Genomic DNA, 27,605 nt, shown 5'->3' on the forward strand with positions numbered 1-27,605 from the left:
TCATAGCTCAGGGCCCGTCAGTTTCCTGACCCTCAGTCTCATCACGGCATCTTTCAATTCCTTGTTCCTCAGCATGTAGATGAGGGGGTTGAGGAGCGGGGTCACTGTGATGTAGAATACAGCCACCATACCATCCATTGGGTGCCAGGATCCTGGCCTCAGGTAGATGAAGAGCCCAGCCACATAGTAGGTCACCACCACGGGAACATGAGCCACGCACGTGGAGAAGGCCTGATGCCTGCCCTGGGCCGAGCGTATCCTCAGGAGGCTGAGACGATGTAGACATAGGACATCAGGATGAGAAGGAAGCAGGTGAGGGCCAGGAAGCCAATGTCCACAAATGTCACCAGCTCGTTGAGCGCCGTGTCCCCTCAGGCCAGCTTTGGCACAGCTCGGATATCACAGAGGATGTATATAGCACCCTGTTCTCTTGGCCATAGGGCAGCTGGAAGGTCAGCACGGTCTGTATGGTGGAGTGCAGGGAGCCCCCTAACCAGGTCACTACTGCCAGGCACAGGCAGGTTCTGTGGTTCATAATGACGCTGTAGTGTAGTGGCTTGCAGATGGCCAGGAAGCGGTCGTAGGCCATAACCGTATAGAGGAAGCACTCGGTGCAGCCAAGGAAGAGGAAGAAGAGCTGGGCTACACAGCCCTGGAAGTAGATGGCCCTGCTGCCCCGCAGTAAGCCGGCTTCCATCTTGAGAACCACCACTGAGGAGACCATCATGTCCAGGAAGGACAAGCAGCAGAGGAACCAGTACATGGGCTTGTGCAGCCAGCGCTCCCGGGCCACCGCTAGCAATATGAGCAGGTTCCCGCACAACGTCAACAGGTAGATGATGAGGAAGAAGAGGAACAAGGGAATCCACAGCTCTCGGGGATATGGGAGCCCCACCAGGATGAAATGGGTCAGCTGAGACCGGTTCCCACACTCCATTCGCTCGGTCTGTGTCCCTGAAGGTGAACCCGGGGTGTTAATGATTAATCAGCAGAGAAGCAATCGATGATCTTTGCTGGGGCATTTGGGACAAGATTCACTCCTGTGCCAGTGGAAGAATCGAGTCCAGAGCCCTGACTGCCCATCTCTCCCTCTATGCTCTACCCCACTGGACCCTGCTCAGCTCCAAGAGCTGGGACCTTAACTCTGGAGTCCTGGCAACCAACTGCCCTTGCTCTAACCTTCTGGACCCCACTTACCTCCCAGAAGTGGAAATACAACCCAGGACACCTGACTCACATCCCTTCCCCACCGCTTACCTCTCACTCACCACCCAGAGCTGTGAAAATAATCCAGAAGCCCCAGTCCATCCCCAATCTTCCCCACTAGACTCCATTCCATTCCCAGGGATGGGGATACAACCCTACAATCCAAGAGTCCTGATCCTAGTGTCCCCTCCCCATCTTCTAACTCCCTGCAGCCCACATGTGACAAGAGGAAGTCCTTCTAAACCCCCACCTCAGGACTTTGGTGTCTAGTCCTCATGCTGGCCCAACTGCACAGGTGTGGATTTCAACCAGGGTGCTCTGAAGATCAGATGGTAATAAAACTTCCTACTTTTGGGTCAAACTCAACCTCTAAGTGACCTGGAATAGGAAAAAAAACCCTCTCTGGAAAGTCAATACTGGAACTGCCCCCTGCAGAGGTTTTTGCACCTTCCCCTGATGTTGCCAGTTCAGGCCATCATCAAGGAGCAAGTGGCTGTTCTGTGGCATGAAGGACTCACTTGCCATGGGGAATTGGAATTTTCACCAGTTAGGGACCTGGCCCTGTAGTGAGGAAGAGCAGTGGAGAGAGACTGAAACAGGTGACAGAGCAGTCCTGCAGCTGCCCCTCTGGATACAGTTACCTGGAGTGTGTTGCAGCTGGGATGCATGATTTGGTCTTCAAGCAGGTCCTATTTGCACTTTTCCATGCTCTGAGATCTCCTTTAAATCCCCCCAATCAAACATTTCACACAGGAGGTGGCTTTGGCTCCAGGGTGATGCCAGCCCCAAACAGGCAGGGACTCGGGGTAAATGTCCCATATAGGAGATCATCCCGGACTTGCCGGCTGCAGACTCCATGAACTTGCCTCTCACGGTGGGAGACTGAGCTGGGTGGGTCCTGTTATATTTTGCCGTCAGCTCTGTTGTGTCCCTTCTCTCTGCAGCTTCCTTTAATCTTGCGTCCCTCCTGCACTAGTCTCTGTGCTCTCGCCTCTTCCCCCTGGGGTACTTCTCTCCCACCAGTGCCACTCATATTAAACTGTTGACATTTGCTGTATTTTCAAGCAAGTAATGAGGTCCCCCATGGGCAAACCCCAATGGGCATCATTAGAAATGGTGTTTGGGGCAAAAATGAAGGCAACAGAGCATTGACTTAGCTATTAAAGGAGACCATGGATCTTAAATGAATGGCCCAGTGTGAGACTTCAGGGACTGGGGTATGGGCTCAGTTGGGGGCACGCTCCCCTACCAGTCAGTGCTGTCCCCCGTGCTCCAGAATGGCACTAGTGGGTGCTTTGTTTTATGCAATGGGATGAGGGGGTCATCAGGGGTTGCTCTCCCCTCCAAATCTGTTCTGAACCCAAAGTGGCATTTGGGGGAACCACCCTGGGTTTGGAACAGACTTGGAGGGAAAGGGGTTGGAACGGGGGCGGGTAAGGGGTAGGAAAAGGTGGGGCGGGACAGAGCCTCATAGAAGGAGTGGAGTGGGGGCAGGGCCAGGGGCAGAACCGGGGCTTTTGTATCTTTATATGTAAAGGTGTCAGTGATGAGGCCCTCAGGCCAATGGACTAGTCCTCGTGTGGTCCTCTTGGTGATTTGAGTTGGAGACCCCTGCCCTAGACTTTACTAAGGCTTTTGATACAGTCTTGCATAACCTCTCATGTACAAACTAGGGAAATAAAACCTAGATGGAGCTACTATAATGTAGGTGCATAACTAGTTGGACAACAATTCCCAGAGAGGAATTATCACTGGTTCACAGTAAGGCTGGAAGGGCATAATAAGTCAGTTCTGGGTTTGGTTCTGTTCAATAGCTTCATCAACAATTTAGATCGTGGCACAGAAAGTACACTTACAGGGTTTGTGGATAATACCAAGCTGGGAGGGGTTTGGAGGAAAGGATTATAATTCAAAATGATCTGTACAAACTGGATAAATGGTCTGAAGTAAATAGCATGAAATTCAATAAGGACAAATGCAAATTACTCTATTTAGGATGGAACAATCAGTTACACACTTATAAAATGGGAAATGACTGCCTAGGAAGAACAGGAGTACTTGTGGCACCTTAGAGACTAAAAAATTATTTGAGCATAAGCTTTCATGGGCTACAGCGCACTTAATTGTATGCGTAGAATGGATCATATAATAAGACTATATATATACATACAGAGAAGATGCCATACCAGCTCTAAGAGGCTAATTAATTAAAATGACCTGTTATCAGCAGGAAAAAAACTTTTGTAGTGATAATCAAAATGATCAATTACAGACTGTTGACAAGAAGTGTAAGGATAGTTATCCTATGGAAAAAGATTCAAGTAGTGTAATGAGAGTGAAATAACAGAGCACCACTACCCGTCACCTTCAGCCTCCAACTAAAACCTCTCCAGCGCATCATCAAAGATCTACAACCTATCCTGAAAAACGATCCCTCACTCTCACAGATCTTGGGAGACAGGCCAGTCCTCGCTTACAGACAGCCTCCCAACCTGAAACAAATACTCACCAGCAACCACACACCACACAACAAAAACACTAACTCAGGGACCTATCCTTGCAACAAAGCCCAATGCCAACTCTGTCCACATATCTATCCAAGTGACACCATCATGGACCTAATCACATCAGCCATGCCATTCGCCTGCACATCTACTAATGTGATCTATGCCATCATGTGCCAGCAATGCCCCTCTGCCATGTACATTGGCCAAACCGGACAGTCTCTATGCAAAAGAATATATGGACACAAACCTGACATCAGGAATCATAACACTCAGAAACCAACAGGAGAACACTTCAGCCTCTCTGGCCACTCAGTAACAGACCCCTAGGTGACAATATTTCAACAGAAAGACTTCAAAAAGAGACTCCAAGGAGAAACTGCTGAGCTTGATTGATTTGCAAATTAGATACCATTAACTCTGGCTTGAATAGAGACTGGGAACGGCTGAGTCATTACACTACTTGAATCTATTTCTTTATGATAACTATCCTTAACCTCTTGTCAACTGTCTGGAGAGGGGGTGAAATGGGGCAGGAAGAAGCGGGGTCAGGGTGAAGCAGGGGAAGAGTCAGGGCAGGGTTAAGGCCTTGGGGGAAGGGGTGGAGTGGGAGTGGGGGTAGGGGTTGGGCCTAGGGAAGAGCCAGGGGTTGAGCACCCTCTGGCACTTTTGAAAGTCGGCACCAGTTGGACTCCAGACAACCTGTGTCACTTGCACTCTGCTTGCTTTGGCTTCCCATCTGTAAAATGAGATTAGTGCCACTTCCTTTAGACTGTTTAGATCATGAGCACTTTAGGACAAGGACTGACTGCACAGTGCCTGCCACAGAGGAAGCAGATCCCCAACTGGTGTGAACCTGCCTCAGCTCCATGGAAGTCAATGGTTCAGATCTCCAACTGGTGTGAATTGAAGTCAGTGGGGACATGTCAGTTTATACCAGTCAGGGGCTGGTCATATGGCCGTATCAATATGTAGTGAGATTTCTATAACTTTCTGGTCCAGTAGCATTAATTTCCTTGGTGCTCAGTTCATTGTGTGTCAATGTAACCAATTTTTCAGTTGTAGAGGTTCACGTTCCCATCTAGTGGGTGATGTTTTCCCCAGCACAGGTCCATTGAAAACCCAATTTTCCATCAAAGAAAAGCTTCAAGGGATCATTTATTACTAGTCCATAATAATGATGGCAGTGACTGGCTTTTATATAATTCAAGATGTTCTCATCTGTACCCGTCGGATCCTTTTTTGAAATCTAAAAAGCTCTTGGCCTCAGTATCTTGTGGCCTTGAGTTTGTCAGACTAAGTGTGCAGTTTAGGGCTTAAGTGGTAAGTAACCAGTGAGCAGACCATCTCCGCCCCCTGGTGAACTTCCTATCACGCTTGTACTTTAGGGTGGGAATTTCAAAGGCACCTCCCAGGAGCTAAATGCCTAATTGTCCTAGACTTTTGTCTTCCTTTTGGAAATTCCAGCCTTAAAATCCAACTATTTTCATTTCATATTTTTACTGTTCTCTTAAATTTCACTTGTTCTCTGCCAGTCTTATAAATGGGCCCAGTCCTCTCTAGACACTGAGTTCCAGATTTATTTTTCATTGGAACACCTAGAAAAAGCACACAAAGCTTAGAGGCAGCGAAGAGTCCTGTGGCACCTTATAGACTAACAGACGTATTGGAGCATGAGCTTTCGTGGGTGAATACCCACTTCGTCAGATAGAAAACTTAGAGACAAGTTCCAATCAAACAACAGCTGAGGGTAGGAAACAAGAAAAACAAAGTTTTATTCACAGGTTTTATTCCCACTCCGTAGTACTCAAACTTCAAGCACAACCACATGCAGAAGACGCACTACATAAGCAGCACAAATCCCAAACACATTGTGTGTGATGAGTGTAGAGTTCTCACATTAGCTAAACCTTCTATTAGCATTTTCATTCCTTTTTTTTACTTATTTCTCTTTCTAGCTCTACCTAAGTAGAGGGTGAGTTTTTAAAAACCATCTAATTGTCTTAGGAGAGTAGGTCCCATTTTCAAAAGCCATTAAACTGCCCAGTTCTCACTGAAATTCCATGGGATAAAGGCCAGATTTTCACAGTTATATCACCATCTACAGGTGCAGATAGGCACATAGTGGGATTTTCAAATGGCCTTGGAGTTTAGGCCCAGATTATTGTCACAGTTTAGAGCAACTACACTGGTATTTTTCCGTAGTGGTCCAGCAGAGGCGCATCTCTAAGTAGGCTTTCAGCTCCCTACCTTCCTTGGGAGGAGACCCATGTCTCTTTCCCTCCTGACTGGGGCATTTCCAGGCTTAACAGTTCCCTTCACTGCATTATTCCCTCAAAAGCCATCCTGCCTAAGCAGCCCTGCTTTGCTGCTCCCCTCTGGGTGGTGCACAGTTCTTACCACACAGTTCTTCCTAAGCAAGCGTATTTTATTCTTAAGGTAAAAGCAATACAGAGATATCACTAAAAACTATAAAAGAACCTACATGCATAGCAATAAGCTTAGCAGAGATCAGCCCAACTCCAACATGGGCTCTGTCAGGGGATTAGTCCTTCAAACTGCACAGCCGGGTCTCTTCCATGGTTACCAGCTCATAACAGCCTCAGCTCAGAACTAGCTCCAGCACAGCAAGTTTAGTCCATTCTTTATGCAGGATGGGGGTTTTGATCTGGAGTTTCCAGGAGCAGGTAATCCATAGAGAATTTTTTTTTCTTCATGCAACATAGCTTTGAAAGACCTCCAAAGTACCCCCTGGACCCCTTCACATGTACTGTCCCAAACAGTTCTTTGAAGTTCCTCACATTTCCCCAAGATGCCATTCATCACTCTCCTAGAAAAGTTACATTCAGTCCACAAGAACAGATGCACAATTGTATTTGTAATACAACAGACCCCAAGGGATTAAACTTAACTCAATAAGGTTTATCCAGGAAATTGCTGTATCTGTCACACCTTTAAGAATCTGGTGCGGGACATCTAACTCTCATTGATTTCTATGAGCAAATCTTTTGAAAATCCCAGTAGGTGCCTATCTTTAAAAATCTGCCATAAGGTCTAGCTTTATGAAAGAGTTTAGTAAATTCCACTAGGCACATAGAGCTTTTAAATAGGTTAGGTGTTTAACTTCTATGGAAAGTAACTGGTTGTCTGGTGCCTGACTCACTCAAGGTGCTCTTAGAAACCTTATTAGATGACTAAAAAATGCCTTTGAAAATCTGGTCCTCAGACACATACTTCCCACAGCTTTTCAGGGAGAATAAGACTCCTAAATGCCTCCATCACTTTTGAGACTGGGAGTTAGTCTCTTAAATCACTTAGGCGGTTTTGCAAATTTTACCACAAATCCATTGATCTTTAGGGCATGGTGAAAAATCCAATGGTTCTCCCAGGAATTTTAGGCAGCTACCTAGGGCAGGTGCTCGGTGAGCTGTGGTTCATACCAGAAGATGAAGGAATTTTTTTCCTTCCCTTTTGCATTTGCAGAAGATGCTGCACTTGCTTCTGAAGATCTGTGTAACAAAGCTGAGATTTACATCGTCTTCTACAAAATTTGGCACTCCAGTTCCTTTTAATTTTGATGTAGACTGAGTATGCTGGTCCCTTAGACAGCTTTGAAAATGTCAGCCTTACAGAATGTAAAAAAACAGGAAGGGATTTTTAGGAGCATTTCTATGATTTGTAGAACTCCAGATAGATAGATGGGGCTGTGTGGGGATGGGGAGAGACACAGAGGTTCACAAAAGCCATGGAGCAAGCATGCAGATGTATTTGTAGATGTATTTCCATTCAGACTCGCATGTGATTCCTACAGCTGCTACACATCAACGTGCAGGCATTTGACCCCCTCTCAGTTTTTTCAGCGCTGCCTTCTCCTCCTTGTTCCTCAGCGTATAGATAGCCGGGTTCAGCATGGGCATGACCACATTGCCAAAGATCTGCACAGCAGTCATCAGCATTTTGCTTAGGTGGGGCTGAGTGTAGACCAGGGCGCAGGGACCAAAGAACAGCGTCACCACCACCAGATGCAAGGTGCAAAGGGAGGCCACTTTGCGCCACCCTTCGGCTGAATTCATATTCAAGACAGAATAGACGATCCTGATGTAGGATGTGAGAATGACGAGGAAGCATGTTATGGGCACCAGACCAGTGTTTGTCAAGGTCACGGTCTCAATGATGTATGTGTCTGCACAGGCCAGCTTGACCACCAGAAAGATGTCAAAGAAGAAATAGTCCACCACATTGGATCCACAGTAGGGCAGCGTGAAGGTCAGGCTGGTGAGAATGGTGGCATGGAAGGAGCTTTTGATCCAGGTGTCAGCGGCCAAAAGGGTACACATCTTCCGGTTCATGATGAGCCGGTAACGCAGTGGGTGGCAGATGGCCACGTACCGGTCGTAGGCCATGACGGTGTAGAGCAGGCATTTGGCGATGCCCAGGAAGTGGTAGAAGAAGACCTGGGACATGCACCCACCTAGCGAGATGACCCTACTCTGAATCCAAAGGTTGGTCAGCATTTTGGGAGTACTGATGGAGAAAAATCCAATGTCCAGCATGGAGAGATTGCAGAGGAAGAAATACGTGGGGGTGTGCAAGCAGGGGTCAGCGAGGATGGCTGAGAAGATGAGCAGGTTGTCCAGCAGTGTGCAGAGGTAGAAGGCTAAGAAGGTGATGAAGAGGATGGTCTGGAGGCTGTTGGCATCGGGGATCCCTAAGAGGATGAAATGAGTCACCACAGTGTGGTTGACCAGCCCCATGTGGGACTCATTCCTGGGTAGGGGAGAGAAATAATGTCAGTGAGTTACTGAAACAAAAAGACCTATTGTCACGTAGCTGCAATGGTCACTCTTCCTTCCACTGCCCCACATTATTCACTGCCATTGGGAGCGGTATATATTTCAGTCACTGGATTGCCAGTTGGGGTCATGGCCTCACTGGTCTGGCGCTGATCATAGAGAGAGAAAATATCTGCCTTGACGATCTTACTGTCCAGAGACAAAGAGACAATGGGGACGTCTATTCTATTCTATTCATGTTCTTCTCTTCTCTCCTCACCTACTCCAATTTCTTCAGTTCTATTCTATCTAGGTCCTTACCCCCCCTCTCACCACAGTATCCCAGAGCCTTGCGTTTGTGGCTAGCGTTTCTCACTAGTAGTTTTTTCTCTCTCAGCTTTGAATGACCTGAGCTTTGTTAGAGCTGTCAGTTGTTTGGGGGTATTTATCAGAGTAGAGAGAGAAGGAAATGGAAAGAAGGAGAACGGGAAGAACCACAGCCAGAGGTGGTGGAGCTACGGGTGCTGGGAATTCGGCAGCACCCCCTGGCTTGATGTGGTTTTTATCATATCCAGGGTTCACAGTTTGGTTCAATGGCACTCAGCGCCCTCACTACACAAATTGTTCCAGGGCCCCTAGACACAGTTTGTCATCGCTGTGCAGTGAACAGCAGGCTGGGCTCTGTAGATGGGACAGGGGCTTTTAAAAGGTCAGATTTGAAGGACAACGACGAAGTGACTGTTTGCATTTTTCCAGGGAGTTTCCCAGGCAGGACAGTCATGGGAAGCAGATATACTGGAGGGTTCTGGTTATGACAGATGGAGAAAGGAAGATAAATGATACAGAGACAGGCAGGCAGGTACTGAACAGGTGTGGATGGCTCGACGGCTGGATCGATTTCTCTCTAAAGAAAATATTTGGCTGAGACCTTCATTGCCATGAGCTAGAGACAGGCAGAGACTGAGGGACAGGGAGAGAAGAACTTTGCCAAAGTAGGGGCCTTACACTGGCCGCACTGGGAGAGGCCGCTCCAGCTGATGGGAATTCTCCCTTTCTGTCTCCCGGTCGTGACTCCTCTCTAGAACCATACAGCTTTCTTATCCCAAACGGCCCATCGCACAGGAGAGGTGCAGAACCTGGTGCTTGGTATCCAACCGGGAGACCTAATCTGCAGCATATCACCCCATGCTGCTGCAGACCCCACAGCTTTCTCACAGCTTCCAGCCTCCTTACAGCTCTCCCTGGTCTTTATATCTCCGCTGGGCCCCTCAGGACCAGGATCATAAATCCCAGTGAGGCTCCTGGTCTGAGACCTTGGTTGAGTCTCCAATTAACGGAGATTGGGCATCATTTCAGCTAACGCTCATGGCCCTCTGGGAGTGGCCCTCAGGCGGCCTCAATAAGAGTAGTGCCATAGAACTGAATTGGCCAGATCCCCACCTCCACCAAGGTCCAGATTCAAGTCTTGCTCCCCTTGACCTGACTGCTGAGCAATTCCATTGGATTCCCTGGGGCTCCTTCCCTTCCCAGCCTGGCACCTGGTGTAAATCAGGAGTAACACTACTGGAATCATGGGAGCTATGTATATTTCTACCAGCTGAGAATCTGGCCCAGCCATTGGAGGGGGGATGGGATGGGACATTCATGCTTGTCTAGTCTCTCCGGTTCTGTGACACAAGCCAACGAATTCCCCCCAGGGAAGTGAAAAAGGAATAAACTGGGCCAGAGGCTGAGCTGGAGGGCTCTGCATCCAGCACAGCGTTCTCCTGGGGTTGTATGTCCTGCTGTTCTCCTGCCCCCATCTCTGTGTCTCTGTGCGCATAGGGATATATTCATGCACTGGTGTGGTTATGTGTGAGGGTGAAATTTACCCCTGTGTAGATGGAGGACAGCCTACGTCCTGCGCACGACTTCACATCACGTTTTGTAAGATACCAGAGACTCAAAGAAGAGCATTGAGTCGTTTGGGGCAGTATAGTAGCTCCCAGCAACTCCATCTCGATCCTGGTACTGTTGTCCTGGATGCCGCTCAGACACAGGGCGAGACAGATCCTGCCTGTCAGAGCTCACTGGCTAACCAAACACAGTGAGAGTTATCAGCCACATGTTACAAGGGGAAACTGAGGCACAGAGCTTTTCAGGGTGGGATTTTCAAAGGAGCCAGTCTCCCACAACTCATTCCAGTTCACTGGGCATTGGACACCCAATTGCTACTGGCTGGATGAAACTCTCAATTGGATTGAATTGTCTAAGGTGAGAAAGGGAGGTTGTGGAAGACCTGGGAATCTGGGCCAGAGTTCCTGGGTTCCAGCCTGAGCAGTGGCCGTAACACCCTTCTCTTTTCATGGGGATGATCCTCGCTCTGCGTCTCTCTAAGCCTCAGGCCTGTTCTCTTACCCTCCCCTCTGTGCAATCAGGGTTCAGGAGTCGGGGCCTTTAGAGCATTAGGGCTGATTTCACTGAACCAAAGCTGCTTCTTTACTAGCCAAGAAATTGGAATAATAGACCCACGCCTGGTCTCGGACCTCTACTGTGCATCTGCGCTAAGGGGTCAGGAGTGGTTAGCTAAATAGGTGTGAAGTACTTTAATGTGGAGATATTCACAGACCTGACACAGAGAGGGATGTGAGAGACACAGGGCTAGATTAGGAGGGGTTCCAGCAATGATCTCATTGTCCTAGCACCGTAGTTATAATAAGGTCCCATGTGATTCCTGTAATCTCTCTCATTTCCTGCTCTTTCCCTGGGGGGCATCTTCCTTGGGAGACAGAATGCAGGGGCAGAAGCAGACGTGATAATTAATCTCTGTAGATGTGTTATCCCCAACCCAGGCATAACATCCCATGGGGCTCAATGGCCGTTGAGGTTAATTAAAATGTTGTCATTTCTAACGAGTTCCCAGGCTGAGCCCTTTCACTGCTCTGGAGACCAGGTTCAGAGGTTACACTTGGCTTTCATGAGCTGAGTTCCGTATGTTGTTGCCATGAACACCAGAACCGGAACTGCCTTTGAGGATTTTAGTTTGTATTATCACTATTTTTATCACTGGTATTATGGTACGATCTACAGTCTGGACCTGAGACGTAGGCTGCTTTGTGCCACACCCTGCAGACACGTCTGAATGTGATACACCTTTAATAGCTGAGAGTGACAAAGGATTTAATTAGCTACGTATAAGATATGGGGAAACTGAGTCACAAAGCAATTAATGAGTTACTGAAGGGCAAACAGAGACTCTTCTACAGAGACTGTACTGGAACCCAGACCTCCTGTGTCCCAGGTCTTTGTTTTACCCACAAGATAATGGTTTGCCAATAATTCCCACGGGCTCTCTTCCTTCCACCCCTTAAACTGACTTTTCACTTTGCTGTCTGGTCACCCTAGGTGAGTTGTTACAGTTCTCAGTTACAAAATACTAGAGCCATCTTCTCGCCCTCCTTCTCCCTTTATGGCTGCCCCGGGCCCATGGCTTGAAGGTAAAGAGAGCTTTCCCACTGTCCAACATCAGCTACTGCAGTTTTTAAAATCAATGTGCACAATTTCTGCACTGAACTTCCATTCCAGGTTTTCATTTCTCAGGCAGCATAGTCTGGATTTGTGGCTGTGTGGAGACTGGTTCCCTGGAGAAACAACAGAGAAATTTCAGGACAAACCCTCAAAGTGCAAAGGGGGCACTGCAGTTCAGGGAGTGGGGAGGGCAACTCAGCAGGGGGCGCTCTTCCGTCCAAGTCAGGGATTTTTCTCGTGGTGCAGTGTTGGACTCGCATGTGCTGCTCTGCAGATAGACGTGCCAGAGACCAGGCTCTTGGCATCTCACTCAGATTCCTTTCACTTCTTTTCTTGTATTATTTGTTCATTTCGAGGCACAAGGTTAAACCCACATCCCAGCAGTCAGGGAGAATTCTGAACAACCCACTAAAGTTTCTGTTGTGTGGAAGGCCTGAGGCCCTGTTGCAGTAGGGGCTGCACCCACAGAAGGCCAGAGACAGCCCCTGTCCCAAAGAGCTTACAAGAGAAATGGGTGGGAGAAAAGGATATATTTTCCACCATTTCTCAGGTGGGGAAGTGAACCCCAAGGAGATGATGTCATTCACCTAAGTTCCTGCCTCACCCTCATTAACCCTGGCGTGAATGTATTACCTCCTCCCTCACCCCAGCCCTGGGTAACTTTATTGACCACAAGCATCACCTGAACCCTAACATCACCCAACTGCCCTGCCTCAATCAAGCAGAATTCCTGTCACCTTTTCCCCAGAGCTAACCCTAGGATAACACCAGTGCCCATCACCTTCGCCCTGGGAAAACTCCCCTGACATCCATCCCAACCTTGACCCTGGAATAACTGCACCAACCTCCTCTCCAGTCGGGATCTGGATCCGGAGTGATGGAAGCTCCTTAAAAGCGAGCAGGCGCTGGCACCCAAATAGTGGGCCAGCCACCTGTGCTGCCCATGCCCCTGACACCCCGCCCTCACATCACCTCTTCCCCCAATGCCCTGCCTTCCACTCTCTCCTCTCTGCTCCCTCCCTGCATTGCTCGGGGTGCATTAAGGAGGAATATTCAGTCTCAGCACAGAGTTGATTTTACCTCTCTGTTTGGCACTGGCACGATCGCTGCTGGTACAGTGTACCGCTCTGGTGTTCACAATTCCAGAAGGGGGATGATAAATTGGAGAGGGTTCAGAAAATAGCCATGAGAATAATTGAAGGAGTAGAAAATTTGCCTTGTAAGGATAGATTTAAAGAATTTGAGCTATGAAGATGTGTGTAATAAGGCTGAGATGTTCAAAGTCCTCTACAAGGTTCAGATCTCCAAGGCCGGCTAATTTCAATGCAGATGGAGTGTGCATCTTCCTCAGGCTGCTTTGAACATGTCAGCCTTACAGTGTGTCAAAGACAGCTGGCGATCTTTAGGAGCATTTCCATGACTTGTGGAGCTCCAGATAGATTGATGGGGCTGTGTGGGGATGTGGGGGAGAGAGAGAGGCTCACAAAAGCCATGGAGCAGCCATGCAGATATATAAGTGGAGGTATCTCCACACAGAGCCACTTGTTATTCCTGCAGCTGCTGCACATCAATGTTCAGGCTTGTGACCCCCTCTCAGTTTTCTCAGAGCCGCTTTCACCTCCTTGTTCCTCAATGTGTAGATGGCCGGATTCAGCATGGGCGTGACCACATTGCCGAAGATCTGCACAGCAGTCACCAGCACTTGGCTCAGGTGGGGCTGCGTGTAGATCAGGGCACATTGTCCGTAGAACAGCGTCACCACTGTGAGATGCGAGGCGCAAGTGGAGGCTGCTTTGCGCCGCCCTTCGGACGAGTTCATCTTCAGGACGGAGAACATGATTCGGATGTAGGAAGCGAGGATGAGGTGGAAGCAGGTCATGGGCACCACCCCAGTGTTGGTCAAAGTCACGGTCTCAATAACGTATGTGTCTGCACAGGCCAGTTTGACCACTGGGAAAATGTCACAGAAGAAATAGTCCACCACATTGGACCCACAGTAGGGCAGCGTGAAGGTCAGGCTGGTGAGGATGGTGGAGTGGAAAAAGCTGGTGATCCAGGTGCCAGCAGCCAATAGGATGCACATCTTCCGGTTCATAATGAGCCGGTAGCGCAGTGGGTGGCAGATGGCCACGTACCGGTCGTAGGCCATGACGGTGTAGAGCAGGCACTCGGTGCTGCCCAGGAAGTGGTAGAAGAAGACCTGGGACATGCACCCACCTAGCGAAATGACCCTACTCTGAAACCAAAGATTGGTCAGCATTTTGGGAGTACTGATGGAGGAATAACCAATGTCCAGCACGGAGAGATTGCAGAGGAAGAAATACATGGGGGTGTGCAAGCGGGGGTCAGTGAGGATGGCTGAGAAGATGAGCAGGTTGCCCAGCAGTGTGCAGAGGTAGAAGGCTAAGAAGGTGATGAAGACGATGGTCTGGAGGCCGTTGGCATCGGGGATCCCTAAGAGGATGAAATGAGTCACCACAGTGTGGTTGACCAGCCCCATGTGGGACTCATTCCTAGGTAGGGGAGAGAAATAATGTCAGTGAGTTACTGAAACAAAAAGACCTATTGTCATATAGCTGCAATGATCCACTGCCCACATCATTCACTGCCATTGGGAGCGGTGTGTATTTCTCTCACTGGATAGCCAGCTGGGGTCATGGGCTCATTGGGCTGGCGCTGATCATAGAGAGAGAAAATATCTGCCTTTAAGATCTTACTGTCTAGAGAAAGAGAGACAATGGGGACGTCTATTCTATTCTATTCTATTCTATTCTATTCTATTCATGTTCTTCTCTTCTCTCCTCATGTACTCCAATTTCTTCAGTTCTATTCTATCTAGGTCTTTACTCCCCATTCTCACCACAGTACCTCAAAGCCTTGCGTTTGTGGCTAGGTTTTCTCACTAGTAGGCTGCTTCGTGCCACACCCCACAGAGACACACAGTAAGAGAAAGTCCCTGTCTGAATGTGATACACCTTTAATAGCTGAGAGTGACAAAGGATTAATTAGACACCTATAACAGATGGGGAAACTGAGTCACAAAGCAATTTAGTGAGTTACTGAAGGGCAATCAGGGACTCTTCTACAGAGACTGTACTGGAACCCAGATCTCCAGTGTCCCAGGCCTTTGTCTTACCCACAAGATAATGGTTTACAAATAATTCCCGTGGGCTCTCTTCCTTCTGCGCAACCGATCCCCAAACTGATTTTTCACCTTGCTCTCCGGTCACCCTAGTTGAGTTGATACAGTTCTCAGTTACATAATCCTATAGCCATCTGCTCACCCTCCTTCTCCCTTTATGGCTGCCCTGAGCCCATGGCTTGGAAGTAAAGAGAGATTTCCCACTGTCCATCAGCAGCTACTGCGGTTTTTTAAATCAATGTGTACAATTTCTGCACTGAACTTCCATTCCAGCTTTTCATTTCTCAAGCTGCATAGTCTGGATTTGTGGCCCAGTGCAGACTTGTTCCCTTGAGAAACAGGAAAGAAATTTTCAGACAAACCCCCGCAGTGCAAAGGGGCACTGCAGGTCAGGGAGCGGTGAGGGCAACTCAGTAGGGGGCACCCTTCCCTCCGAGTCAGGGCTGTTTCTCCTGCCACGGTGTTGGGCTCGCATGTGCTACTCTGCAGATAGATGTGCCAGGGGCCAGGCTCATGGCATCTCCCCCAGATTCTTTTCACTTCTTTTCTTGTATTATTTGTTCATTTCAAGGCACAAGGTTAAGCCCATATCCCAGCAGTCACGGATAATTCTGAACAACCTACTAATCTTTCTGTTGTGTGGAAGGCCCGAGGCCCTGTTTCAGTAGGGGCTGCACCTACATGAGGCCAGAGACAGCCCCTGTCCCAAAGAGCTTACAAGAGAAATGGGTGGGAGAAAAGGATAAGTTTTTCCACCGTGTTTCAGGTGGGGAACTGAACCCCAAGGAGATGATGTCATTCACCTAAGTTTTCTGCCTCACCTTCATTAACCCTGGCATGAATGTATTCACTTCCTGCCTCACCTCAGCATTGGGTAACTTTATTGACCGCATGCATCGACTGAACCCTAGCGGCACCCAACTGTCCTACCTCAATCCGAGCAGAATTTCTTTTACCTTTTCCCTAACACTAACCCTAGGATAACACCAGCATCCTCCTCTCTCACCCTGGGAAAACTCCACTGATGTCCATCCCAACCCTACCCCTGAAATAACTCTACCAACCTCCTTTCCAGTCAAGATCTGCATCCGGAGTGACAGAAGCTCTCTAAAAGTGAGGATCCACTGGCACCTGAACCTTTGCGCCACCCTTCAGCCGAATTCATATTCAAGACAGAATAGATGATACTGACGTAAGATGTGAGAATGAGGAGGAAGCAAGTTATGGGCACCAGACCAATGATTGTCAAGATCACGGTCTCGATGATGTACGTGTCTGCACAGGCCAGCTTGACCACCGAGAAGATGTCACAGAAGAAATAGTCCAATGCACTGCACCCACAGTAGGGCAGCGTGAAGGTCAGGCTGGTGAGGATGGTGGCATGGAAGGAACTGGTGATCCAGGTGCCAGTGACTAGGAGAGCGCACACCTTCCGGTTCATGATGAGCCATTAGCGCAGCGGGTGGCAGATGGCCACGTACTGGTCATAGGCCATGACGGTGTAGAGCAGGCACTCGGTGCTGCCCAGGAAGTGGTAGAAGAAGATCTAGGACATGCACCCACCTAGCGAGATGACCCTACTTTGAAACCAAAGGTTGGTCAGCATTTTGGGAGTTCTGATGGAGGAAAAACCAATGACCAGCATGGAGAGATTGCAGAGGAAGAAATACATGGGAGTGTGCAAGGGGGGGTCAATGAGGATGGCTGAGAAGATGAGCAGGTTGCCCAGCAGTGTGCAGAGGTAGAAGGCTAAGAAGGTGATGAAGAGAATGGTCTGGAGGCAGTTGGCATCGGGGATTCCTAAGAGGATGAAATGAGTCACCACAGTGTGGTTGACCAGCCCCATGTGGGACTCATTCCTGGGTAGGGGAGAGAAATAATGCCAGTGAGTTACTGAAACAAAAAGACCTATTGGCAGATGGCCAATAGGTTAATGGGGACGTCTATTCTATTCTATTCTATTCTATTCTATTCTATTCTATTCATGTTGTTCTCTTCTGTCCTCAGCTACCCCAATTTGTTCACTTCTATTCTATCTAGGCCCTTGCCCCCCATTCTCACCACAGTACCTCAGAGCCTTGCGTTTATGGTTAACGTTTCTCACTAGTGGTTTGTTCTCTTTCTCTCTCTGTCCCTCCCTGCAGAGGAATGGCCGTGTGTGCAGTTCAGCACTGTGTTTTCATTTGTTGTTATAAATGCATGAGCTGGGACGTGTTTGCATTAAGAAAGAGGGGGAGGATGGATCATATAAACCAATGATTGTGCTGGTGAATGACCTCAGCTTTGTTAGTGCTGTGAGTTGTTTGGGGCTATTTATCGGGGTCCCAGAGAGAAGGAAAAGGAAAGAAGGAAAACAGGAAAACCACAGCCAGAAGTGTTGGAACTAGGGGTTCTGGGGGTTCGGCAGCACCCACTGGCTTGACGGGGTTTCCATCATATCCAGGGTTCACAGTTTGGTTCAATGGCACACAGCACCTTCACTACACAAATTGTTCCAAGGCCCCTAGACACAGCTTGTCATCGCTCTGCTGTGAAAAGCAGGCTGGGCTCTCTAGATGGGACAGTGGCTCTTTAAGGTGAGATTTGAAGGACAATGACAAAGTGTCTGTTTGCATTTTGCCAGAGACTTTCCCAGGCAGGAGAGCCATGGGAAGGGGAGATGCTGGTGGGTTCAGGTTAAGAAAGATGGAGAGAGGAAGATAAATGATACAGAGACAGGCAGGCAGGTACTGTACAGGGGTAGAAGGCTGGACGGCTGGATCGATTTCTCTCTAAAGCAAATATTGGCTGACACCTTCCTTGGCGCAAGGCAGATTGACAGGTCCAGAGACAGACACAGACTGTGGGACTGAGAGAGAAGAACATTACCAAAGCAGGCGTCTTACACTGGCTGCATTGGGAGAGGCCGCTCCAGCTGGTGAGAATTCTCCCTTTCTGTCCCCCGGTCGTGATCCTCTCTAGCACCATCCAGCTTTCTTATCCCAAACGGCCCATTGCCCAGGAGAGGTGCACAGCCTGGGCGCTTGTTATCCAACCGGGAGACCTAATCTGCAGGATATCACCCTACGCTGCTGCAGACCTCACAACTTTCTCACAGCTTACAGCCTCCTTACAGCTCTCCCTGTCTTCATATCTCCTTCAGGCCCCTCAGGACCACGACCTTAAATCCCCGTGAGGCTCCTGATCTGAGATCTTGGTTGAGTCTCCAATTAACGGAGATTGGGCATCATTTCAGCTAACACTCATGGCCCTCTGGGACTGGCCCTCAGGCGGCCTCAATAAGAGTAGTGCTATGGAACTGAATTGGCCAGATCCCCACCAAAAATGGGAATGACTCCAGGTCATTCTCTTCTTAAGTTTTGTCTAATGGGGATTCAGTCCTGCCTGGAATATCACGTCAGCTGGAGGCTTCTGCCTCAGCCTGCTCTCCCAGTCAGCAGCACCGTGCAGTCGCACCTACCCCTTGCTACCATGGTTCACAATCAGATACTTAGACCTCTACATTTTGCTGCAAATAAAAAAATTAAGCTGCCGTTTAGAACTGTTCCCCAACATACATATCCTGGGACATTTTGTATTTTACCAGTGTCAACCAAAGGCCCACACACCAATGGAGATTCAGTTATGCCTGTGCTTCTATCCTAGTGCTTATCACTGTCAAGGTTTTTTTCCCCCCACTTTGAACTTTAGAGTACAAATGTGGGGACCTGCATGAACACTTTTAAGCTTAATTACTAGCTTAGATTTGCTGACACTGCCACCACCCAGAAATTTCAGTGTCTGGGGCACTACCTGTCCCCACAAAACTTTCCCCTCCCTGGGCTGCCTTCAGGGACTTCACCAATTCCCTGGGGAACACAGATCCAAACCCCTTGGATCTTAAAACAAGGAGAAATTAACCATTCACCCTCCTTTCCCCCCACCAATTCCTGGGGAGTCCAGACCAAATCCCCTTGGATCTTAAAACAAGGAAAAATCAATCAGGTTCTTAAAAAGAAAGTTTTTAATTAAGGAAAGAAAAGGTAAAAATTATCTCTGTAAGATCAGGATGGAAAATGCTTTACAGGGTCATCAGATTTCTATAGACCAGCAGAAACCCCCTCTAGCCTTAGATAGAAAGTTACAGCAAACAGAGGTAAAAATCCTTCCAGCAAAAAGAAACATTTACAAGTTGAGAAAACAAACATAAGACTAACACGCCTTGCCTGGCTGATTACTTACAAGTTTGAAACATGAGAGACTGATTCAGAAAGATTTTGAGAGCCTGGATGTACGTCTGGTCCCTCTTAGCCCCAAGAGTGAACAACGAACAAAACAAAAAGCATAAACAAAGACTTCCCTCCACCAGGATTTGAAAGTATCTTATCCCCCTATTGGTCCTCTGGACAGGTGTCAGCCAGGTTTACTGAGCTTCTTAACCCTTTACAGCTAAAACAGACATTAACCCTTAACTATCTGTTTATGACAATCACAGATTCCCATTTTCAGCTATAGGCTGAGCAAGTGCAGAATGGTGGTTCACTCTACTTCGCTGTAAGCCAACCGCCCTCCCCTCCCACCCTAGATCTCTGCTTTCAGAGGCAATAAAGTCAGTGTTGTTCCAAAATCACGCATTCTTTATTACTTCATCACACCAATGGGGGGAAAACTGCCACAGTAGCCCAGAAGGGGTGGGGGAGGAGGCAGGCAATGGGTGGGCTTTTTGCAGGGGTACCCCCTAGAATGGCATGCAGCTCATCATTTCTGTGGGATGTCTGGGGCTCTGACCGAGAGTGGCCGTTTGTCTCCCTGGTTCTTTAGAAGGCTTGCCTGATATTCTAGGCAGAACTGACTCTCCATTAGAGAAAACTTAAAGAAGAGAACGACCTGGGGAGTCATTCCCATTTTGGCGCCCCCGACTGACCTAACTGAGGCCGGCCAGGAGCACCCATGACAGCAGCAGACAGTACAGTGTGACTGGTAACCATTTTTGTCAACTTGCAAAGCAGCCAACGGTACAGTAGGGCTGGTAACCATCTTTGCTAACTTCCAAAGGCAAGGAGATGCTGCTGCGTAGCGCTGCACTACCGTGTCTGTCAGCAGCATCCAGTAGACATATGGTGACAGTGATTGCTGTGCTATGGCGTCTGCCTGGGCAATCCAGGGAAAAGGGCGCAAAATGATTGTCTGCCGTTGCATTCATGGAGGAAGGATTGACAGATGACGTTTACCCATAACCACCCACGACAAATTTTTGGCCCCATCATGCATTGAGATCTCAACCCAGAATTCCAATGGGCGGTGGAGACTGTGGGAACTATGGGATAGCTATGGGATAGCTACCCACAGTGCAATGCTCTGGAAGTCGACGCAAGCCTCGGTACATGGATGCACACCTCTGAATTAATGTGCTTATTGTGGCCGTGTGCAATTGACTTTATAAAATCTGTTTCCAAAAATCGATTTCTGTAAAATCGGAATAATCCCATAGTGTAGACATACTCTTAGGAGGTAAAGGTTTGTGCATCTGTTAAGCAGCTGATACAACAGCTGAGCTTCCCCTTTCTTTTGTTTTCTTTGTTGGCTGCCCCAAGGGAGGGGTGGAAAAGCCAAAGGGCCTCAGAAAAAAATCTTGCCAAGTGAGGTTTTTTCTGGATTGGTGTAGCAGCTCGACACTCACTGGCACAGCGCCTCTTCCTGGTTGCCTCAGGAATTAGCTCGATTCCAGCACGGAGCACTTCTGCTGGCCGCTGTCTCTCCTGCCTCGACCACCGTTTCCCTCCCAGACCCCAGTGCCCTGTACCTCAGGGTTCTGCCCCCAGCAGTACCCCCCACACACTTTGGGTCTCCCCTCCCAGGGCAACCTCCAACCCTCTATACTCACCTTGCCTCAGTGGCTACTGCCAGTCATCACCTAGCCCCTGCTTGCTGGGGCAGATTGCAGTCTGTAATGGCCACTCATCACTGGCAAAGAGGTTGGACCAGCTGCCTCTGCCCATCCCCAGGCTGCAGCCCCAGTACCTGCTTTGGCCTTAATCAGGCCTCAGCCTGGGAAGTTGCCAGGCTGGAGCTCCTCAGCTCCTCTTGCCTTTCCCCAGCCCTGCTCTGCATCACGTACCCTCTGTTCCCAGGCAGCCAGGCCCTTCTCCCTCCAAGCCTGGAGAGTGACTCCATGCTTTCTGGCCCTGCAGCTCTTTTATAGGGCCCAGCCTGGCCCTGATTGGCTGCCTCCTAGGCTTTTCTTCTTGGCTCTCAGCCCTCTCCAAGGGCTGCCCTTTAACCCCTTCAGGGCCGGAGTGGGGTGACCGCTCTGCTACAGTTGGCAAAAGGCCACTTGGGTAGTGGCAGCATTACCAGCCTGGAGTGCCAGTATTAATTCTTGGAGTCCTTGAGGGACCTCACCTTCTGCACTCAAAGTGCCAGAGTGGGGAATCAGCCTTGAAAGCCCCCACTGTCTTTCCCTGGCAGTGGTTGTGTTGTGTACACAATAGGCTTGGGAGGACCCCCCTCCCCCCCCCCCCCCCCGCTCCTTGCTGTGAGGAGCTGGGATTTGTAGTACCAGTCATGAGCATAAGATAGAGTTTCATAACCACAGTCTGTACTCATACCTCAGCTTGGCCATGGAGTTCAGACCACTACAAGCTTTCATACAAGACCAGGGGCGGCTCTAGGCACCAGCAAAGCAAGCATGTGCTTGGTGCAGCCCATTTGCAGGGGCAGCAGAGATCCAGCATGGGAGCTGAGAACCAACAGGGGGCTCTGCGAGCTGTAGTTCCTTGGTTAGCTCCCTGCCTATAAAGCCAGCCTGGAGCAGGGAAAGAACTACATTTCCCAGCATTCCCTTGGCCACTACCAACAGGAAAAGAAGGGGGGGACCTCATGCTGCAGCCTGCTGTGAATGGAGAGCTGCACTCTAAAGGGTGGGGATACCATGGTTTAACATTCAAAATATAGGACACTCCATGGGGAGGGAGGGTAGCCCCTCCTGCCACCATCCACTCCCTCCAACTGCCCCCCACAGAAACCTCAACCCATCCAACCCCCCCTGCTCCCTGATCACCCCCACCCGGGACCCCTGCCCCTAACGCCCCCCCAGGACCCCACACTCTATCTGAGCGCCGCTGGTCCTTGACCCCTGATTGCCCCCTCCCAGGACCCCTGCCCCTAACTGCCCCTTGGGACCCCACCCCCTATCTAAGCCTCCCTTCTCCTTGTCTCCTTCTTCCCCCTCCTGAGACCCCCCCAACTTCCCCCCTAGGATCCCACCCCCTACCTGTCCCCTGACAAACTCCTGAGACTCCCATGCCTATCCAACCGCTGCCTGTCCCCTGACTGCCCCCCGGAACCTCCGCCCCATCCAACCCTCCCTGCTCCCTGTCCCTTGACTGCCCCCTGAAACCTCCCACCCCTTCTCCAATCCCTCAGCCTCCTTACCGTGCCACTTAGACCATCGTGTCTGGCTCCACACGCTGCTGTGCTCCCCCCACGGAGCCACAGGCCCCCCCCCGGCACCCACCTTCCAGATTGGAACACCTCAAAATTCAGGAGTGCTCAAGCTCAGTTTGGGCAGCTGTTACTTCATTTCTCCCAAATCAAATATACTGATCCACTGTAACTTGCTGTAGAAAAAGTAGGATAAAATTGAGCAAGAAATGCTTTCCAGTGGTTATTAGGACTGGAATTGCTATTTTCAACAGTCATTGCCTTTTTGTTTATTTATTTATTTAAAAGGAAGACAGTGATATTGCATTGGCAAATTCCCCAGAGAAAGATAGAGTGGAACAAAAGAATAATAAAGGCACCTCAACTTCTCATTCATTTAGGACAGTCTTATAATATGCATCCAGATATCCTCTGCTCACACAAGCTGAAAACTGTTCCACTTTACTGCAGTTCTGTAACCATATGGGAACCAGTCCTGTGTGTTCTGTGCACATCCTGAATTCCTGCTGAATGACCTGCCCTGGGAGCGAATTACCAGTGACCCAGGGCTGCAGCGGAAGGAGGGTACAGGTGTGTGGGGGAGAGCCCAGGGCTGGGGCAGCAGGAGGTGTGTGTGGAGGGTTAATGGTGTTAGGGAAGGAGGAGCCCAGAGCTGGGGCAGCAGGGGGTGTGGGTGTGGGGGGAAAGCCCAGGGCTGGGGCAACAAGGAGGTGTGGCAAGAAGCCCAGGGCTGGGACAAGGGGCAGCCAAAATTTTTTTTTGCTTGAGGCAGCAAAAGACCTAGAGCTGGCCCTGTACAAGACCTTACCTGGTATATGATTTTTGCATAATGACATTGCATGCAACCTGTTGATTCAATTGCCTATTTGGGTGTTCAGACCCCCTGTCATCCTGTTAGGTGTCTGGACCCTCCAGTCCCCTCCCTACCCCACTCTTATCGTTAGACCCCACACTCCTTCCAGCTCTAGGGATCGATTACAGGAGGATTCCCAGCCCCTCCTCTGATCACACACTCACTCATGCCAGTCACCCCAATCTGGGTATGGGCCGCCAACAACAGATCTCCAGAGTCCTCTATCCTGGGCCATTTTTTCTAACTGGTTCCAGGTATAGCCCATCTTTTTGCTATCAACCTGAAGGTCACGTCGCCAGGTGTTTCTTGGATGGCCTCTTTTCCGCTTGCCTTGAGAGTTCCACCGCAGTGCCTGTCTGGTGATGTTAGTTGGCTGCTTGCGTAGTGTATGTCCTATCCAGCCCCACCTTCTCCTTCTGATTTCTTCCTCTGCTGGAAGATGACCGGTCCTCTACAAGAGTTGGATGTTACTGATGGTGTCTGGCCAGGGGATCTGGAGAATCCTTCTGAGGCAGCGATTTATGAAGGTCTGGATCTTCCTGATGGTTGTTTTGGTTGTCCTCCAGGTTTCAGCTCCACACAGTAGGACTGATTTCACATTGGAGTTGAACAGTCAAATTTTTATTGCCAAAGACTGCTCTCTAGAGCTCCAGATCTTCTTGAGCTGTAAGAAGGCTGCTCTTGCCTTACCAATCCTTACTTTGATGTCTGCGTCTGTGCCACCCTGCTGGTCGATGATGCTACCTAGGTAGGTAAAGGACTGCACTTCTTCCAGGGGGCTTCCATTCAGTGTTACTGGGTCATTGCTAGTGGAGTTAATCCTAAGGATCTTGGTCTTGTCCTTGTGAATGTTTAGGCCAACCTGTGATGACGTGGCTGCCACTACATTGATCTTCTCTTGCATCTGCTGTTTACTGTGCGAAAGAAGTGCAAGGTCGTCAGCAAAGTCCAGGTCATCAAGCTGGGTCCACAACGTCCACTGGATTCCGTTCCTACGCTCGTAGGTGGATGTCTTCATAATCCAATCGATGACAAGAAGAGAGAGAAGTGGTGACAACAAGCATCCTTGCCTGACTCCAGTTTGCACCTGGAAGCTGTTAGTGAGCTGCCCTCCATGGATCACTCTACAGTGTATACCGTCATATGAGTTCTTGATCAGGTTGACCACCTTTGCTGGGATGCCGTAGTGCCGAAGGAGCTTCCAAAGGGTCTCTCGATCCATGCTATCGAACGCTTTCTCATAGTCAACAAAATTGATGTACAACGAGGAGTTCCACACTATAGACTGCTCAACTATGATGCGAAGCGTTGCTATCTGGTCCGTGCATGCTGTTCTGCCGGAAACCTGCCTGTTTATCTCGTAGCTGTGGATCAACGGCATCCTTCATTCTCTCTAAGAGGACTCGGTTAAAGACCTTCCCTGGCACCCACAGGAGTGTGATTCCTCTAAAATTGGCACAGTTGCTAAGGTCTCCTTTCTTAGGGATTTTGATGAGATATCCCTCTTTCCAGTCTACCGGAATCACTTCTTCCTCCCATATCATCTCAAAGAGGGGGTACAGCACTACCTTCTCACAGCATCAAATACAGCTAAGGTTGCCAACCCTCCCGGTCTGGCCAGGAGTCTCCCAGCATTGGGCTGTATCTCCCCGAGGCGAATAAAGCCAATCTGGGAGATTTTAGGCCACTAAAAGTCCGGTGGCGTATGGGAGCTAAGGCAGGGTCCCTGCCTGCCCTGGCTCCGCGTGGCTCCTGGAAGTGGCAGCATGTCTGGCTCCTAGGTGCAGGGGTGGCCAGGGCCAGGGGGTCTCTGCACGCTGCCCCCACACCCCGCCCCAAGCGCCAACTCTTCAGCTCTCATTGGCTGGAAACAGTGAACTTCAGCCAGAGGGAGCTGTGGGGGCAGCACCTGCAGGCATTAGCAGTGTGCAGAGCCCTCCTGGCCCCCTGCCCAGCAGCCACAGGGATTTGCTGTTTGCTCCCGGGAGTCAGGCCAAGCCAGGGCAGTCAGGGAGCCTGCCTTAACTCCACTGCATTGCTGACCAGGAGCTGCCCAATGTAAGCACTGCCTGGAGACCTCACCCCTCAAACCCTCCTTGCTCCAAGCCCCTTCCCCAGCTCCAAGCCCCCTCCTGCACTCCAACCCCTCACCCCTGTCCTCACTCCAGAGCCTGCAACCCCACCCAGAGCCCGCACCGCCCCTGCACCCGAACCGCCTGCCCTGGCCCAGACCCCCCTCTAATACACCTAATCCTTCGACCACACCCCCCAGCCCAGAGTCCAAACCCCAATGCCCTGCCCAAGGCCAGAGCCCCCTCCCAAACGCCTAACCTCTCAACCTCACCCCCCAGATCAGAGCCCACACCTCCCCTGCACCCCAAACTCCTGCCTTGGCCCAGAGCCCCTTCCCACACACCTAACCTCTCAACCCCATCCCCAAACCCAGAGTCCACACCCTAACCCCCTGCCACAGCCCAGAGCCACCTCCCACGCACCTAACCTGCTCCCAAGCACAGTAACCTGCTCCTCTCCCAGAGTCAGGGGCAAAAATGAAAAATCTGAACTTTCAGCCGTGTCTGTTCCAAGCCACTGACATCAGCTCCCCCACCGAACAGGGGCAGAACAGGGGAGTCCTGACTTCTGTTTCCAAGTCCCTCTCTCCCTGGCCAGTTGTCAGGCAGTTCCGGCTGAAAGCGGAATAATCATAGCTCAGGGCCCGGCAGTTTCCTGCCCCCCAGTCTCATCACGGCATCTTTCATCTCCTTGTTCCTCAGCGTGTAGATGAGGGGGTTGAGGAGCGGGGTCACCGTGGTGTAAAATACAGCCACCACACCATCCAGTGGGTGCCAGGATCCTGGCCTCAGGTAGATGAAGAGGCCAGCCACATAGTAGGTCACCACCACAGTATCATGAGCCATGCAGGTGAAGAAGGCCCGATGCCTGCCCTGGGCCGAGCGAATCCTCAGGAGGCTGAGACGATGTAGACATAGGACATCAGGATGAGAAGGAAGCAGGTGAGGGCCAGGAAGCCAATGTCCACAAATGTCAACAGCTCGTTGAGCGCCGTGTCCCCTCAGGCCAGCTTTGGCACAGCTCGGATATCACAGAGGATGTATATAGCACCCTGTTCTCTTGGCCATAGGGCAGCTGGAAGGTCAGCACGGTCTGTATGGTGGAGTGCAGGGAGCCCTCTAACCAGGTCACTACTGCCAGGCACAGGCAGGTTCTGTGGTTCATAATGACGTTGTAGTGCAGTGGCTTGCAAATGGCCAGGAAGCGGTCGTAGGCCATAACCATGTAGAGGAAGCACTCGGTGCAGCCAAGGAAGAGGAAGAAGAGCTGGACCACGCAGTCCTGGAAGTAGATGGCCCTGCTGCCCCGCAGGAAGCCGGCTTCCATCTTGAGAACCACCACTGAGGAGACCATCATGGCCAGGAAGGACAAGCAGCAGAGGAACATGTACATGGGCTTGTGCAGCCGGCGCTCCCGGGCCACCGCCAGCCATATGAGCAGGTTCCCGCACAGCGTCAACAGGTAGACGATGAAGAAGAAGAGCAACAAGGGAATCCACAGCTCTGGGGGATATGGGAGCCCCACCAGGATGAAATGGGTCAGCTGAGACCGGTTCCCACACTTCATTCACTCGGTCTGTGTCCCTCAAGGTGAACCCGGGGTGTTAATGATTAATGAGCAGAGAAGCAATCGATGATCTTTGCTGGGGCATTTGGGACAAGATTCATTCCTGTGCCAGGGGAAGAATCGAGTCCAGAAGCCTTGACTCCCCATCTCTCCCTCTATGCTCTACCCCACTAGACCTGCTCAGCTCCAAGAGCTGGGACCTTAACTCTGGAGTCCTGGCAACCAGCTGCCCTTGCTCTAACCTTGTGGACCACACTTACCTCCCAGAGGTGGAAATACAACCCAGGACACCTGACTCACATCCCTTCCCCACCCCTTACCTCTCACTCACCACCCAGAGTTGTGAAAATAATCCAGAAGCCCCAGTCCATCCCCAATCTTCCCCACTAGACTCCATTCCATTCCCAGGGATGGGGATACAACCCTACAATCCAAGAGTCCTGATCCTAGTGTCCCCTCCCCATCTTCTAACTCCCTGCAGCCCACATGTGACAAGAGGAAGTCCTTTTAAAACCCCCACCTCAGGACTTTGGTGTCTAGTCCTCATGCTGGCCCAACTG

General features: G+C 50.1%; 2 protein-coding genes and 3 pseudogenes across 2 annotated transcripts; all 5 read right to left on the reverse strand.

Moving 5' to 3' along the window:
- On the reverse strand, positions 1 to 940 carry LOC127031760 (olfactory receptor 10G6-like; annotated as a pseudogene).
- A 6,591-nt stretch (positions 941 to 7,531) lies between these two features.
- Positions 7,532 to 8,517, reverse strand: LOC127031555 (olfactory receptor 958-like). The gene has a single exon (XM_050918486.1). The coding sequence runs from the start codon at positions 8,462 to 8,464 to the stop codon at positions 7,532 to 7,534; it is 933 nt and encodes a 310-aa protein (XP_050774443.1). The 5' UTR covers positions 8,465 to 8,517.
- A 5,039-nt stretch (positions 8,518 to 13,556) lies between these two features.
- On the reverse strand, positions 13,557 to 14,492 carry LOC127031761 (olfactory receptor 958-like). The gene has a single exon (XM_050918803.1). The coding sequence runs from the start codon at positions 14,487 to 14,489 to the stop codon at positions 13,557 to 13,559; it is 933 nt and encodes a 310-aa protein (XP_050774760.1). The 5' UTR covers positions 14,490 to 14,492.
- Positions 14,493 to 16,206: 1,714 nt separating this feature from the next.
- LOC127031762 (olfactory receptor 958-like) lies at positions 16,207 to 16,980 on the reverse strand (annotated as a pseudogene).
- A 9,128-nt stretch (positions 16,981 to 26,108) lies between these two features.
- Positions 26,109 to 27,048, reverse strand: LOC127031763 (olfactory receptor 10G6-like; annotated as a pseudogene).
- Between the last annotated feature and the right edge of the window lie 557 nt (positions 27,049 to 27,605).

Source organism: Gopherus flavomarginatus, chromosome 11, assembly GCF_025201925.1.
Source record: "Gopherus flavomarginatus isolate rGopFla2 chromosome 11, rGopFla2.mat.asm, whole genome shotgun sequence".
Classification (NCBI taxonomy): Eukaryota; Metazoa; Chordata; order Testudines; family Testudinidae; genus Gopherus; species Gopherus flavomarginatus.

Excerpts from the sequence above, each read along its gene's own strand:
- LOC127031555 (XM_050918486.1), bottom strand. The coding sequence starts at position 8,464 with ATGGGGCTGGTCAACCACACTGTGGTGACTCATTTCATCCTCTTAGGG.
- LOC127031761 (XM_050918803.1), bottom strand. The coding sequence starts at position 14,489 with ATGGGGCTGGTCAACCACACTGTGGTGACTCATTTCATCCTCTTAGGG.